General features: G+C 44.0%; 3 protein-coding genes across 4 annotated transcripts; all 3 read right to left on the minus strand.

Moving 5' to 3' along the window:
- Window positions 1–332: 332 nt before the first annotated feature.
- Window positions 333–3,141, minus strand: LOC115573038 (tripartite motif-containing protein 16-like). 2 transcript variants are annotated; one of them, XM_030403644.1, is made up of 2 exons: window positions 2,737–3,141; window positions 333–2,452 (listed from the first exon to the last, which is right to left on the minus strand). In XM_030403644.1, the coding sequence occupies exon 2, from the start codon at window positions 2,437–2,439 to the stop codon at window positions 772–774; it is 1,668 nt and encodes a 555-aa protein (XP_030259504.1). In that variant the 5' UTR covers window positions 2,440–2,452; window positions 2,737–3,141; the 3' UTR covers window positions 333–771. The 2 variants fall into 2 exon arrangements, with proteins under 2 accessions (XP_030259504.1, XP_030259503.1); XM_030403643.1 differs by having other exon boundaries at window positions 2,596–3,140.
- A 7,237-nt stretch (window positions 3,142–10,378) lies between these two features.
- LOC115573041 (tripartite motif-containing protein 16-like) lies at window positions 10,379–12,612 on the minus strand. Its single transcript, XM_030403648.1, has one exon. It carries the CDS (start codon window positions 12,320–12,322, stop codon window positions 10,670–10,672), a length of 1,653 nt encoding a protein of 550 aa, XP_030259508.1. The 5' UTR covers window positions 12,323–12,612; the 3' UTR covers window positions 10,379–10,669.
- A 595-nt stretch (window positions 12,613–13,207) lies between these two features.
- On the minus strand, window positions 13,208–15,906 carry LOC115572410 (intraflagellar transport protein 57 homolog). The gene is made up of 5 exons (XM_030402436.1): window positions 15,874–15,906; window positions 15,733–15,804; window positions 15,195–15,326; window positions 14,911–14,988; window positions 13,208–13,456 (listed from the first exon to the last, which is right to left on the minus strand). Exons 1-5 carry the CDS (start codon window positions 15,904–15,906, stop codon window positions 13,208–13,210), a joined length of 564 nt encoding a protein of 187 aa, XP_030258296.1.
- Window positions 15,907–15,937: the final 31 nt, after the last annotated feature.

Raw genomic sequence — 15,937 nt, forward strand, 5'->3', positions numbered from 1 at the left:
ACACGGGAAAGATGGGAGAGAAGAGTTTCACCTTTACAGATATTATTCACATTAGCTCTCAGCTTGTAAATAGTATTTAGGAATGTGACATTTGAGGGTTTTTAAGTTCTCTGACTTCTAGAATTATGATCAACAATGTGGAAATACTTGTAACCAAATGTGAAGAATAATTTATGCACTTGATGATTTTCTGAGTGCTTCAGCTCTGAACATGAACTGTGAACTTTGTGGTGTTTCAGGAGGAAAACTGCCTCAGTTATACGCTTATATTAGAGTCACATGTTCTCCATCAGCTCTGTGTGAGACCCTGGAATGAAGACGACAAGAAAAGACTTTGTTCATGTTGGTTTATTCATGATGTAAAGCTTCAGTTTGTTCACACGTCCCGTCAGTAAAGTCTGTTCAATGACTCTTGTTCAATGATTTCACTTCATCCACACAATCAGTTTGTTTGAATCTCAGCTACGTACAAGAACATAATAAATGATTTTCCTCACATATTGTTGAATTTGTGTGACGATCGGAACAACGACAGCTTTTGTTCTGCCAAACAAATAAATGTAAATGTGATTCTAGATGAATTTAAAAATGTACAGAGTAAAGAGAACTACTACATTTACACAACAACAGATGACAAGATGTCAAAGTACCGCCCACAATGTTTGATTGACAGGTGAAGACACGACAACAATCAGCCACAAACATGAAGACAGAATAAGTTCAAGAGTTAAAACTCAGAATTTAACTCACTGACACTTAAATGACTTCTGTCTATTTGACTTTACTGAACTCAGCAATGGAGCCACAATTAACATGAAGTCCAGCACAGAGAGGCTGAGTGAATGTGGTCTGGACTCTGTGGAGGAGAGTCATGGTTTCAGAGACGCTGTAGAAGGACAGAATACCTGCACTGTGATCCAGGTACACTCCAACTCTGGAGGACCGAGGACCTGAGACGGGAGTTTGGACGTTGTTATGATAAAATTTATAACTGTGATTGTTACAACATAATGACCAAGATTTGTCATTTCGTCCAAACACACTCACAATCTCTGCTCTGCTGATATTCTTGTACGCGACTGCAACATTAACTCCTCCTCTCCACTCCACCTCCCAGTAACAACGTCCAGTCAGACTCTCTCTACTCAGGACCTGATAATAATCAGTGAATCTGTCTGGGTGACTAAAAAAAGACTGTGGTTGACTGTTGTATGTTACTTTTCTGTTCCCCTCAGATAATAACAGCTGTCTGTATGCTGTGTTTGGATCCAGTGTGATTTCACGTGAATATCTTAAGAATCCAGCTCTGGTCTTGGGCTCTGGTTGTGGTTCTGACAGTAAAACATCCACTTGAGTCACTGTCAGTGAGATGTTGGTCCATGTCTCTCTCAGGACGTCCTGTAGTTTGTCTCTGACCTCTGACACAGCTGCTGTCACATCCTCAAAGTACTTGAGAGGACGGCTCTTGATGCTGGATGAGTGTGTAGACTCACTGAGTGCTGACAGTGAGGGGTAGTTGTGTAGAAACTGGTTGTGATCCTCTGTGTGTGAGAGCTTCTTCAGCTCAGCGTCTTTCCTCTTCAGCTCAGTGATCTCCTGCTCCAGCTTCTCCTGAAGCTCTTTGACTCGACTCACTTCAGTTTCCTGCTGGGATCTGACCTGCTGCTTCACATCAGAGCGTCTTTCCTCCATGAGACGGATCAGCTGGGTGAAGATCTTCTCACTGTGCTGCACTGCTTTATCAGCAGAGCCATTGATGGCCTCCACCTCCTGTTGAAGCAGCTTCACATCTTCCTCTCTGTCCTGGATTCTCTGCTGGATGTTGTGTCGACTCCCCTCCAGCTCTCTCTGCCTCTCAGTCCTCTCTGCTGCAGCTGACACTGTGTCGTGGCCTTTATGTTCGTCCATGGCGCACAAAATACAGATACACTGCTGATCAGTACGACAGAAAATCTTCATCATCTCATCATGACGAGAGCAGATGTTCTCCTGGAGCTTCTCTGACGGCTCCACCAGCTTGTGTTTCTTTAAAGGAGCTGCTTCATAATGATGCTGGAGGTGTTTCTCACAGTAAGATGCAGGACAGGATAAACATGACTTGACAGCTTTCCGTTTCCTCCTAGTGCAGACATCACAGGCCACATCTTCAGGTCCAGCATAGCAGAGATCAGCAGGAGCAGCTTGGAGTCCAGTCTTCTTCAGCTCCTCCACTAAATCTGCTAACATGGTGTTTTTCACCAGGACAGGCCTCGGTGTGAAGCTCTGCCTACACTGAGGGCAGCTGTGGGTTTTCTTCTCATCCTCTGTGTCCCAGTGGGATTGAATACAGTTCATGCAGTAGCTGTGTCCACAGGGAATAGTCACCGGATCCTTCAGTAGATCCAAACAGACGGAACAGCAGAACTTTTCTCGGTCCAGCTGATGGTTTTGCTGCGCCATTTCACTCTTCACTCTAAGAAAGATTTGAACTCACTGGTTAAATGTTTCTTTCAGTGGTCTTATCAAATGCTTTACAACTCACAGTATCAAGTGCATTCACAGACAGATTTAAAACATATGAGCCCAAATAAAATAAAATAGCCTAAATGAAAATACCCAGTTCAAAGTTGCAGGCCTGAATGTAGCTCCTGTGCGTTGTAGCCTGAAACAAAATGGCCGCTTCACCACCGGTGCCGGCACTCAATGGAGTTAGCTTCCCGCGCTCAGGATCCAGGAAGAGATAAAGAGAAGACTCACGCAGCTGACGATCTCGACAAAGTCCACCACTCTGCAACGCTGTCCGGTTTCTTCTGGGTCTTTGTGTCTGTCGTCGGTGTCACAGCTCTACAATGGCTCTACTCATCCAGTTTGCTCGCCGCTAGCTTGTTAGCAAAGTCCATGCACGCACTGCTAGCCGCTAGGTCAGCAGCTAACTTGAGCTCCTTAATGTCTTCTTGTGCTGAGTAGTCCACTAAGACATATAACTCTACCACCATTAAAGTCTTTATAAGAGTCCTGGTCGAACACTTTCACTCAACTGGCGTAGACATTAAAAAGTTCGTCTGTTTACTTCACAGCAGACGATCTGCATCACTCGGCTTCCTCCGCTCGTCTCTCTCGCTCTCCTTCGTCACTTCCTGCTCACCTCCCGTTCGCCCCGCCCCCTCGTCGTTTGACCTCAAAGATGATTGGTCCATGAATGAGAAAGGTCCTGAAATAACATAAAATCACCAAAGGTCCCAGAATAACAAATTCACAAAACATTTGTACAATTATTTCTTTCCTATTCTAACAGGTATATCCAAAGCATTTTCACATATATTATAACACAACCAACAATTAACATTTTAAATGCTGTATTTTATGAAGCCTTTGAATATTACCCAATATTCATTGCTCTCATTGAGCAATATTTTAACTTCTGTTCAATGAATTTTAACATTTTAACCTTAAATACCAATTATTACCTATGAACTTATTTATTCAATCATATTTTCCTAATCTTGAATACGTTTCAACGAGGTCACAAAATAAAGTATCTTCTTCTCTTCACATCATACTAGTTTTGAAACAACTTCTCAATCGGTACGTCATCTCCACCATGTTCAAGAACGGATAAGAAAGGATTCCAGATTTCCTCAAACCTCCTATATTTGCCTTTCACAATATATGTTACTTTTTCCATAGACGTATTTATTGCCATTTCTTTTGTTACAACCAGAGCCTAGGGGAAGCTATTGTGAGTGTGAGACCCCCCCTTCCCATCCTCCAGGGACCAGCAACAATACAGGGTTTCTGCAGGTATCAGCAAATCTCATTTCATGCTTTTTCATGCCCTTTTTCATGCCACTTTAAACTAATTTAATGCCAATGTCCAAATGCAGATACTTTCACACACAAATTGTAAGCATTTGACAATGCCAATTTTGTATTTGAAAATCCAAATTTAACTGTCAGATGGATCACAAGACGGTTTACAGTCATTAAATGCAACACAAAGTGCTTCACAAAATAAGAACACAACAAAATACAAATATTTCACTGGGCAGCACACATCTCTGCCCGGTGGATCTCAAAACAACATGCACTGATAATTAAAAGTAATGAACCCATACTGCTTATGGCAGTAGGCAAATTCGCCAAAATGTTGAACTATCATGTCAATCACTCACAAAAGATAGACTAACTTCAAGTAAGCACTGACATCTGAACTGAATGCTGGTATTGAAACAGGGTGTAGCCAGACTTTGGTTTCTAGGGGGGAATAACCTCTGTCCTCCCCACCACACACACACCCACAATGAAATGTGGGGCAAGTCCAAATTTTAGAATGTAGCTGGTTTTGTCCTTTCCACAGGTGAAAGATTTGGCTATGTCAGAGTCAGGAAACATTTTCTGAAATAACGCGGAGACATCGTCATTGGATGCATATGAGTGATGCTTCACTGCAGTGTTTAGACACCAGAGCACCTCCGCTTCCAAAGTCGCATTCGAGCCAAATGCTGCTCGCAGGTCGGTGGTCTTCCCCGCTGTCCCGGCTCTGTTGGGGGCAGTCGTTGTCACGGCTCCGCTGTGGCCTACGTTGGCAGGAGTGGTGGTAGCAGCGGCAGCTGCAGGTGTAGGGGTGACAGCAGATGTTGCGCTGCTGGTCACCGCCAAAAAATTCGACACGGTTAACTGCTGCCTGCCTTTCAACGCCGACTTGTGACTCCCTGACTGCATGTGAGATTTTACCGCATTGACGCCCATTGTGCAAAGTTTGAAGTTTTTTTTGCACACGGTGCAAAATGCCTCTCCGGGTTTACCTTCGACAGGCTTTAACCAGCTTCTAAATTGTTCATCCTCCAACCACTTCTGCTGAAACTTGCATTTCCCCATTTTTCCGTCATTTATTTCCTCGGTTCTTTCGTCACGGCCACAGCATTCACACACACACACACACACACTAGCTAGCATTACTCCGGTGTCTCAACTTCGTGCACCGTGCAAAAAGGTAGCCGATTAAAAGGTTCCGCCTGTCAACCATTACGCTATACTTCCGATCAAAATTAGATTTAGATAAAATAAATCGTGAAAAACAATGTTTTTATTCAATCAAGTTTTTTTAATGCCTCTGAACAGCAAAGTTCATGTTTTTTCATGCCATTTCATGCCTGAATTTTCACAAAATCCATTTAATGACTTTTCATGCTTTTCAATGACCCGCGGAAACCCTGCAATAGCATTTTTAAATGATTTTTATTAACAAACATAGCTGGTACACAATCATGCATGCTGGCAGTCTGGGACAATGGAGGAGAGCCCACCGGAACTGGAGAGAAGCCAGCCTTTAAACCCTCATCTTCCAGGCAGGAACCAATCAGCTCCCAGGGACAACCTACAACCATTCAAACACACCTGCAACCAATCACACGCACACATACTCTCACTCAGGTAAAAAAAGAGGGACATTAAAAGACAGACAAACATTTATGACCTCTAGGGTCGTAACATCTTTCAACAAGTTACCTATACTTGATGCCTTTAAGTGGAGCCACTGGTAGCAGGATATGCTGGTGAACACTGGAGGTAGAGCAAAGAAATATTAGATTTCCCTTAAGAAAGCACGAACACACAAGTAGTTACACTAGAAGGCGCTATAGCCGGAGCCATGCACCATGTTTGACTGATAAAATCATCTGGCAGTAGGTTACGTGAATACCAGATCTGGTGATACGAGCATGGATGGATGGGACAGCGACCTTGCCCTCCTGGGCGGAGAGAAGACGCGGTTGATAGCTGTAAGCGACAATGAAAAAGGACATTCCTGTGGCCGAGCTGGTCAGTGAAATATGGAAGTACTCAACTCAAGGGAGGAAGGAGGACCAGGAAGTGGGATTATGAGCTGCGACGCAGTGAAGGGCGGTCTCCAGGTCCTGTTTGGTTCTCTTTCCGTCTGTCCATTTAACTGCGGAGGATAACCTGATGTGAGACTGCAGGTGGTGCCAAACGCCTTACAAAAAGCCTGCCAGACCTGAGATGTAAACTGGGGACCGCAATCTTAAACAATGTCAGTAGGGAGACCTTGGACGCAAAAACATGGAGGGTGAGCAGTTTCAGAGGCAGATGGGAGCTTGACCAAGGGAATTAAACAGACCATCTTGGAGAAGCGATCCACAATGGTGAGACAGACAGTGTGTCCATTTGAGAGCGGAGGACCAGTGACAGATTCCACAGCTATATGGGACGAGGGCCAACTGGGAACCGGCAAGGGTCTGAGGAGACACGGGAGGACAATGACATGACTTGCTCAGTTTACACACAACACAGGCTGCCACAAACTCACTCATGTCCCTCGATTGGCTAGGCCACCAGAAGTGCTGCCAAAGAAACTGCAACACCAGCTGTGCTCCAGGGTGACAGGTGAACCTGGAAGAATGGCCCCACTGTAACACCTGGGAATGGACCTCCTCCGGCATGAATAAGCGATTAGGTGGACCTGTACCATTGTCAGGCTGACTGCATTGAACCTCCAGCACAGTGGTCTCAATCTCCCAGGTTACGGCTCCAATGATCCAGGAAGAAGGCACGATGGGGTCGGGGTCAGCAGGAAAGGCATTTGGCTTTCCATTTCTGGAATCGGGACGGAATGAGAGGGTGAAGTCAAAGCGGCTCAGGAATACAGACCAGCGGGTGTGGCGGGAGTTGAGTCTTCTGGTAGAGCGCAGGTAAGCAAAGCTCTTGTGGTCCGTCCAAATGAGGAAAGGCTCCAGGGTCCGCTCCAGCCAGCGTCGCCACTCCTAGAGAGCCAAGACCACAGCCAGAAGCTCCCGATTTCCTACATTGTAGTTTCTCTAAGGTGGGGAGGAGGTCGGGAGAAAAAGGCACAGGGATGAAGCTTATGAGAAGTAGCGTTGTGCTGGCAGAGAACAACCCCCGCCTGAGTCTGAGGTGTCCACCTCCACCACGAACTGACGAGCCAGGTCGGGATGCTGAAGGACAGGGGCATTAGTAAACAGCACTTTCAGCTTCTTGAAGGCTGCATCAGCTCCGGGAGACCAGGTGGAAGGTGAAGCCATGAGATGCAGTTGGGTGAGGGGAGCCGCGACTCGGCTGTAGTCTCGGATGAATCGTTGGTAGAAGTTGGCAAATCCCAGAAATTGTTGTAGCTAATTATGGGTGGAAAGTGTGGGCCACTCCTCCACTGCCTGGATCTTGGCGAAGTCCGGGTGAAGCCTCCTCTGAGCTATTAAAAAACTGACCTCAGCCAAGTGGAACTCACACTTCTCAGGTTTATACAGCTTGTTTTCCGGGAGTCGCTGGAGCACCAACCTCACCTGCTCGAAGGACCTGTCCAGTGTCCTGGAGAATATCAATATATCATCCAAATAGACAAACACAAAATGGTTGAGCAAGTTGCAGAGAATGTCATTGATAAGTACTTGAAACACAGCTGGAATGAGAGAGACTGAAAGGTATCACCAGGTATTCAAAGTGACTAAAGGGGGTGTTGAATGCCGTCTTACATTTGTCCCCACCCAAATGCGGACATGATGGTAGGCGTTGTGAAGGTCCAGTTTTGTTAAAATCCAGGCGTGACTCAGAGGCTCGTAGGATGGATCAATCAGAGGTAGTGGGTATTTATTTATCCCTGCCTTAGTAATCAATACAGGGGCGAAAGCCAGGGAATTGTTGACGTACTCCCCCATTGACTCTCTCTCGGGGCGTGACAGGTTGTAAAGGCAGCTAGATGGGAGAGGAGCACCAGGGAGCAGATCAACAGCACAGTCATTAGGGCGGTGGGGTGGCAGAGACGGGGCTCATTCTTTACAGAACACTGTGGCTAGATAATGGTACGCAAGTGGCACTAGAGACAAATCTGGGGATGTAGGAGGGATGGAAGCTGATACCTTGACTGATGTAGCAGCAGAATGGAAACAGTGGGAGTGGCAAAAAGTGCTCAACTTTAAAGCAATCTTTCACTGCTTCCTTGTCTAATATTGATAAAGAAGGCATATCTAAAGACTTATCTGTTTTCTACAGATATGAATGTGTGGACCACTTCCTCAAAGGACATACGTTTACTGGATGAATAAAGATTCATTACAGTTTTAATCCCTTTATCTGCCCATACTTTAAAGCCTGCTGTTCTTTATGAAATCAGTAAATACTTTATTAACTCTTAAGGCCCCGACACAGTGCCCAGACTCAAACTGCCTTTATCCGACCACTCTGTTGCCTGTCTGACGTCGCATTGAACACACCGTTTCGACGTGTTGGCAACTAACCCTTGCGCGAGATGCAATAAGCCTCCTTAACAGCGGATGGCGCTAGTCTCGTGCCAGTACTCCAAAACGCCAAACAGATTTCTTCCCAAACTTGTCCGAAGTCTCCCCAAACGCTTCAGATGGCCAACGGTTGGCCCGGTGTGTTTTCAGTGTTTCGGAGCTAGCAAGGGGATATTTTGAAACAGGTACAACAGCTTGGGTACAATAATTATTTTCAACATATTTATGGGACCAATTAAGGATATGGACAAAGATGTTCAATAGAATCCAAAGGTTTACATAATATTTTTGTGTCTGAGTTAAGAAGACTAATTAGATGCATGTTTTCGCATCTTGTGTTAGTGTTCCCTGGTTTTCGTAGTGATGTAATTAAACTCCTCTCACTGACACACGGAGAAGGCCTTCAAAGCCTCCAACATCATGTCTAGAAGTATTTTTAACAGATGTCTATGGGAAGGCTATCTGGATCTGCAGTTTCCCCTCTGGTCATCACATCGATAGCTCATGATATTTCCTTCAATGTTAACACTTCTTCTAGATGAATCTTATCTTCTTCTGAAATCTGTGGTGAATTAAGATTATCTAAGAACTGCGTCTGGAATTCCAAGTTAGGAGAGCACTCTGAACTACATAGCTTTTCATAATAATCTCTACATGCTTCATTAATCTTCACTGGATTGTTTATGTTCCCTGATGGTAATAGTTCACTCAGTTTGTCTTTGTTCTATCTGCCATGCAAGTAGTCTTCTTGCTTTATCTCCATGTTCATAAACATTTTTTTTCAATTTCAATTCTTTTGCAGCTGCTCTACTCGCTGACATTTCATTATAACGGGCCCTTAGTAGCAGTTGGCTTATTATGATCATGATGATATTATGATATGATCTGTATTATTAGATGTTTTCTGATATATATCTTTTTCTCATTGGAAGATCTGTCTAACTGTTTTATTTCTTGTCTAGATTGTTTGACTTTTGAACTACAAAATGAATAATTTGGCCCCTAATGTATGCTTTGATTGCTTTCCATCTTATACATGAAGTATAAATGATATAAAATATATAAAGTATTGCCCTGACAGGTTAGAGATTAAGAGAAAATAATCATTGTAAAATTAGGACTATCATTTTTAGGACCATATACATTAATTACATTTTCATTTTTTTTAAACAATAATACATCTATGATAAATAATTTACCCATTCACCTACAATTCCAATAAAATGTTGTCTTCTTGTAATTTTAAAGACACCTGAAATAAAGATATGAGCCTGAAAATGAGCACAATATGTCTCCTTTAACTAAAAGCTGCAGACAAAGTGAGCGGAGCTGTTTTAACCGCCACTACACCTCTGGTCAGCAGGATGACGGCGCCCTCTTGTGTCCTGCATCAGTTTTCACAGTTCACTTGTTAACCTGCTGTGATGTTCACTGCAGGAAGACATGTGGAAACTTCACTGAGCCTTTGGCAGCTTCAAACAACATCAGTAAAGACACATTTAAATATATGGAACATCACACTGTGTCACTTTGTTCACAGGAGTCACAGCCTGGAACACTGATGCTGCATTCAGGTGACACGGGAAAGATGCGAGAGAAGAGTTTCCCCTTCACAGATATTATTCACATCAGCTCTCAGCTTGTAAATAGTATTTAGGAATGTGACATTTGAGGGTTTTTAAGTTCTCTGACTTCTAGAATTATGATCCAACAACGTGGAAATACTTGTAACCAAATGTGAAGAATAATTTATTCACTTGATGATTTTCTGACAGCTTCAGCTCTGAACATGAACTGTGAACTTTGTGGTGTTTCAGGAGGAAAACTGCCTCAGTTATACTCTCACATTAGTGTCACATGTTCTCCATCAGCTCTGTGTAAGACCCTGGAATGAAGACGACAAGAAAAGACTTTGTTCATGTTGGTTTATTCATGATGTAAAGCTTCAGTTTGTTCACACGTCCATCAGTAAAGTCTGTTCAATGACTCTTGTCATGAATTTAAAACTGTACAGAGTGATGAGAACTAAATCTGTAGGATAAATGAAGCTCTGCTGCTTTCTCTCTTTAGACTCATGCAGTGGAAGAGAAACAACAACATGCAAACACATCAGTACAAAATTTCAACACACATTTAGAGCACAGAGAAGTTTATATCTTCATGCAGACAAATGTCAGTTCAGCTGAACAAAAGTCATCATGAGCAGTGAGAGCCTCCATGGTTAAACAGACACAGGAAGGAGCGCCACCTAAAGACACTCAGACATTTACACAACAACAGATGACAAGATGTCAAAGTACCGCCCACAATGTTTGATTGACAGGTGAAGACACGACACAACAATCAGCCACAAACATGAAGACAGAATAAGTTTAAGAGTTAAAACTCAGAATTTAACTCACTGACCCTTAAATGACTTCTGTCTATTTCAGTTTACTGAACTCAGCAGTGGAGTCTGAATAAACCCAAACTCCAGCATAGAGAGGCTGAGTGAATGTGGTCTGGACTCTGTGGAGGAGAGTCATGGTTTCAGAGACGCTGTAGAAGGACAGAATACCTGCACTGTGATCCAGGTACACTCCAACTCTGGAGGACCGAGGACCTGAGACGGGAGTTTTGACTTTGTTGTGATGAAAGTTATAACTGTGATTGACACAAATTAATGACCAAGATTTGTAATTTCGTCCAAACAAAGATTCATCCCCTGCTCTGTTTATATTCTTGTATGCAACTGCTACATAAACGTCTCCTCTCCACTCCACCTCCCAGTAACAACGTCCAGTCAGACTCTCTCTACTCAGGACCTGAAGATAGCTAGTGAATCTCTCTGGCTGTTGTTGACTCATGTTTCTTACTTTTCTGTTCCCATCAGACAATAACAGATATGTGTTTACTGTGTTTGGATCCAGTGTGATTTCACGTGAATATCTTAAGAATCCAGCTCTGGTCTTGGGCTCTGGTTGTGGGTTTGACAGTAAAACATCCACTTGAGTCACTGTCAGTGAGATGTTGGTCCATGTCTCTCTCAGGACGTCCTGTAGTTTGTCTCTGAGCTCTGACACAGCTGCTGTCACATCCTCAAAGTACTTGAGAGGACGGATCTTGATGCTGGATGAGTGTGTAGACTCACTGAGTGCTGACAGTGAGGGGTAGTTGTGTAGAAACTGGTTGTGATCCTCTGTGTGTGAGAGCTTCTTCAGCTCAGCGTCTTTCCTCTTCAGCTCAGTGATCTCCTGCTCCAGCTTCTCCTGAAGCTCTTTGACTCGACTCACTTCAGTTTCCTGCTGGGATCTGACCTGCTGCTTCACATCAGAGCGTCTTTCCTCCATGAGACGGATCAGCTGGGTGAAGATCTTCTCACTGTGCTCCACTGCTTTATCAGCAGAGCCATTGATGGCCTCCACCTCCTGTTGAAGCAGCTTCACATCTTCCTCTCTGTCCTGGATTCTCTGCTGGATGTTGTGTCGACTCCCCTCCAGCTCTCTCTGCCTCTCAGTCCTCTCTGCTGCAGCTGACACTGTGTCGTGGCCTTTATGTTCGTCCATGGAGCAAAGATAACAGATACACTGCTGATCAGTACGGCAGAAAATCTTCATCACCTCATTGTGACGAGAGCAGATGTTCTCCTGGAGCTTCTCTGACGGCTCCACCAGCTTGTGTTTCTTGAATGTAGAGGACTCAAAGTGAGGTTGGAGGTGTTTCTCACAGTAAGATGCAAAACAGACCAGACAGGACTTGGCAGCTCTCAGTTTCCTCCCAGTGCAGACATCACAGGCCACATCTTCAGGTCCAGCATAGCAGAGATCAGCAGGAGCAGCTTGGAGTCCAGTCTTCTTCAGCTCCTCCACTAAATCTGCTAACATGGTGTTTTTCACCAGGACAGGCCTCGGTGTGAAGCTCTGCCTACACTGAGGGCAGCTGTGGGTTTTCTTCTCATCCTCTTTGTCCCAGTAGCTTTGAATACAGTTCATGCAGTAGCTGTGTCCACAGGGAATAGTCACCGGATCCTTCAGTAGATCCAAACAGACGGAACAGCAGAACTTTGCTCGGTCCAGCTGATTGTTTTGCTGCGCCATTTCACCTCTGAGTGTCAACGACTGTCTGAGATTCACTTCCTGATAACTGAAACTGGTCTGAGCTCTGATCTGAACAACACGTGATTCTGCAGTGAACGGGGCTCGTCAGCTCTCTCTCTTCATGGTTACACCCATTTTCAAAGTGCAGATCTGAAGGGGAGGGAACAAGGAAATATAGTGACAGAGTGGAGCTGCTGTGTTTGAGAGCAGGAAGAAGAGGGAGGGCTGATCCAGCTGTGCTTCATTCCAGGACGAGCAGCAGCTCTGTGACTCTGGACTTTGTTCGCTAGTTTACAACGAAGCCTCAGTTAAAACCTGCTCCACATTTGAGAACATCAAAGTCTTTAGTTGTAAAATATTTCTGGGCTCCTCACAGGCTTTGCTGACGGCTCCATAGTTCTCCAACTCTTCTTCAGATTCTGTTTTATTTTTTCTGCTTATAAAACCAGTCGACCTTAAGCAGGGAGTTATCAAACCAGCCTGTCATAAAACATTCAAGTACTGCAATATAATGTTCTCGTGTTTAATGATTAACATTTGACCTGTATTCATTCTGTCATTTAAACATGACGAAGTTCAGGAGTTTCTCTGCTGCTGACATCTAGTGGCCTTTCTGCTCAGAGAAAATGTTTACAGAACAAATTCAACTTCAACAAAGGACAGAAATTATTGTTGGAATAAAAATGTATTGTATGTTGATATTCACAAAGAAGGACAAAATACTCTTAATAAAAAAAATGTAGCTAAGAAATAAATAAGTGACGTTCAGGACAAAGAGTCAAAGTGATGAATTGTTCCAGCTGAAATCTCTGGAAGTGTTAAAGATCCAACGTCATGAGAAACACACGAGACAGCTGCTGGTGTTTGTTGTTTGTGGAGGTCACCCTAAGCGAAGGGCCTGGTGGCCGGCTCGGGAAGGTTGGTGGCGTGCATGTCGCGTGTGATGTTGGACTTCTCTTTGAGTTTGGCCTGCAGCAGCGTGTGCTCGACGACCCCGATCCTCACGTCCATCTGAACGATCTCCTGCTTCAGTTTCGTCAAACTCTGCTTGATCTTCACCACCGGAGCTGAAGGAGGAATTACAGACAGGCGGTCAGTATAAATTACACACAGAGTGTTAGTATCAATAACAGACTGATGATCAGTTTGGTTTTAAACGCAGGCAGTCGGTATCAAACTCAGACGGTCAGTTTCTGACACAGACGGCTGGTATTAAACACAGACAGTTAAAATCAAACACAGATGGTTGGTATCAATCACAGACAGTCAGTATCAAACACAGACTGTCGGTATCAAACAGACGGTCAGTATCAGCTACAGGTGGTTAGTATCAAACACAGACAGTTAATATAAAAAAACAGCTAGTATCAAACACATACGGTCAGTTTCTAACACAGACGATTGGTATTAAACACAGACGGTCGCTATCAGTCACAGGCAGTCAGTATCAAACACAGACATTAATATTAAACACAGATGGTCGGTATCAATCACAGACGGTCGGTATCAAACACAGATGGTCGGTATCAAACACAGATGGTCGGTATCAAACACAGACGTCAGTATCAAACACAGACAGCTAGTATCAAACACAGACTTCTGTATCAAACACAGACGGTCAGTATCAAACACAGACAGTTAGTATCAAACACAGACAGATGGTTGGTATCAAACACAGAGAGCTAGTATCAAACACAAACAGCTAGTATCAAGCACAGACTGTTGGCATCAAACACAGAGAGCTAGTATCAAACACAGACGGTCAGTATCAAACAGGGAGCTAGTATCAAACACAGACGGTCAGTATCAAACATAGACAGCTAGTATCAAACACAGACGGTCAGTATCAAACACAGACAGCTAGTATCAAACACAGACGGTCAGTATCAAACACAGACAGCTAGTATCAAACACAGACGGTCAGTATCAAACACAGACGGTCAGTATCAAACACAGAGAGCTAGTATCAAACACAGACAGTCAGTATCAAACACAGAGAGCTAGTATCAAACACAGACGGTCAGTATCAAACACAGACAGCTAGTATCAAACACAGACGGTCAGTATCAAACACAGACAGCTAGTATCAAACACAGACGGTCAGTATCAAACACAGAGAGCTAGTATCAAACACAGACGGTCAGTATCAAACACAGACGGCTAGTATCAAACACAGACGGTCAGTATCAAACACAGAGAGCTACTATCAAACACAGACAGTTAGTATCAAACACAGACAAATAGAGTCAGTCATCTTAACTGATCTGAAACACACAGAAAAACACTGAAAATGTCACAAGTTGTAAGTCGTCACAAGAGCTCATTTTCAGCTGAATACCTGCAACTCACTGGAGATATTGTGTCCTGTCACCATAACAACTATCACATCCTCCACTGATGACACTACATGTGATCAAATGATTCCCAGACCACCTCGCCAAGTGCTGTGGGTGATTTGGATCACAAAGCGTCTTGGTCAGTTACACTCGTATTCAGAGCTGTCTGTTTGTGGTTGGATCACCAGAAATGAAAGTTAATGCCGGATCCTTCTCCACACAGACACGACTGCAGAGTGACATGAAACATACGATGTGTTCACTGACCTCTGCCAGGATTCTGGTCCTCTCAGTCACTCCTCCACTGGCCTGCTGGTCGTGCTCCTTTGCCTGTTGGAGAACACGTGTTTGTTACCAGGTTTCTGTTTGGTCCTTAAATAAAAAATTATTTATATTCCCAAACTTGAAATCCAAATGTGCATCAGGACCGAACAACTGTCCTGTGTTTCCTGAAGCCCATTCCTAAAACCTTCAGTGGATCAGCTGGAAGTTTGTGTTTTTCATACCTTTTGTTTTTAGGCAGTTTTGGTGTTTACCTCGCTAAGTTTGGCCTGAGTGCTGCGGTACTCCTGGATCAGACGCTCCAGCTGGTTGTTGATGTATTTCTCTCTGCTGCTCACCTTCTCAAGAGTCTTACCGATGTCCTCCTGCAGTTTGTCCAGGTAACTCTGCAGAGACAGGATAGGACACACAGCTGGATATTATTAAAGGATGTTGTCAGTGTCTTTCCAGAAGTGTCGAGTAACTAAAGCTGTCAGAAAAGCACAGTTTTGTAAAATATTTGTCTCTGTGATGTCGAGGAAAAGAGAAAAAGAAAACACTCAGCTAACGTGGGATCATTTTTCTTCTCTTCAACTTTTTCAGCAGCTAAATAAATTATTATTTCTCACAGGAACGATGCAAAATCAGGCTCAACGCAGGAAGCACGTGTACAATGACAACAGTAATACTTGGAGCTGACAAGAAGTTCTGCCAATACCAATAAACAGCAGCAGGGGGAGCCACACACACACACACACACACAGTTTAATGCTCATCACTGCTCTCAGTATTGAACCAGGTCAGTGAACGCACCTTTGTCTCTTTGAGCGAGGACTTGAATGTGTCTTGGTGTTGATGCATCTGATCCATGTGGATCCTCCAGTCCTGCAGAGCCACACACAGACCCGAGACCGGTCAAAGAGCAACACAACAGAGAGCATGCTGGGAAAATACCGGAAGAGCAACAGTAGAGGGGGTGAAGCTCATTATGATAGAATAACAGTTTGAACCATCAGCA

Source organism: Sparus aurata, chromosome 21, assembly GCF_900880675.1.
Source record: "Sparus aurata chromosome 21, fSpaAur1.1, whole genome shotgun sequence".
Classification (NCBI taxonomy): Eukaryota; Metazoa; Chordata; class Actinopteri; order Spariformes; family Sparidae; genus Sparus; species Sparus aurata.

What these genes read in the sequence shown, in the direction of transcription:
- LOC115572410 (XM_030402436.1), bottom strand. Translation starts at nt 15,906, where the DNA reads ATGAGCTTCACCCCCTCTACTGTTGCTCTTCCG. An exon ending in CCTCGCTCAAAGAGACAAAG is followed by an intron (nt 15,327 to 15,732) that starts GTGCGTTCACTG and finishes CTGTCTCTGCAG; the next exon opens with AGTTACCTGGACAAACTGCA. An exon ending in CTCAGGCCAAACTTAGCGAG is followed by an intron (nt 14,989 to 15,194) that starts GTAAACACCAAA and finishes GTTCTCCAACAG; the next exon opens with GCAAAGGAGCACGACCAGCA.
- LOC115573041 (XM_030403648.1), bottom strand. Translation starts at nt 12,322, where the DNA reads ATGGCGCAGCAAAACAATCAGCTGGACCGAGCAAAGTTCTGCTGTTCC.
- LOC115573038 (XM_030403644.1), bottom strand. Translation starts at nt 2,439, where the DNA reads ATGGCGCAGCAAAACCATCAGCTGGACCGAGAAAAGTTCTGCTGTTCC.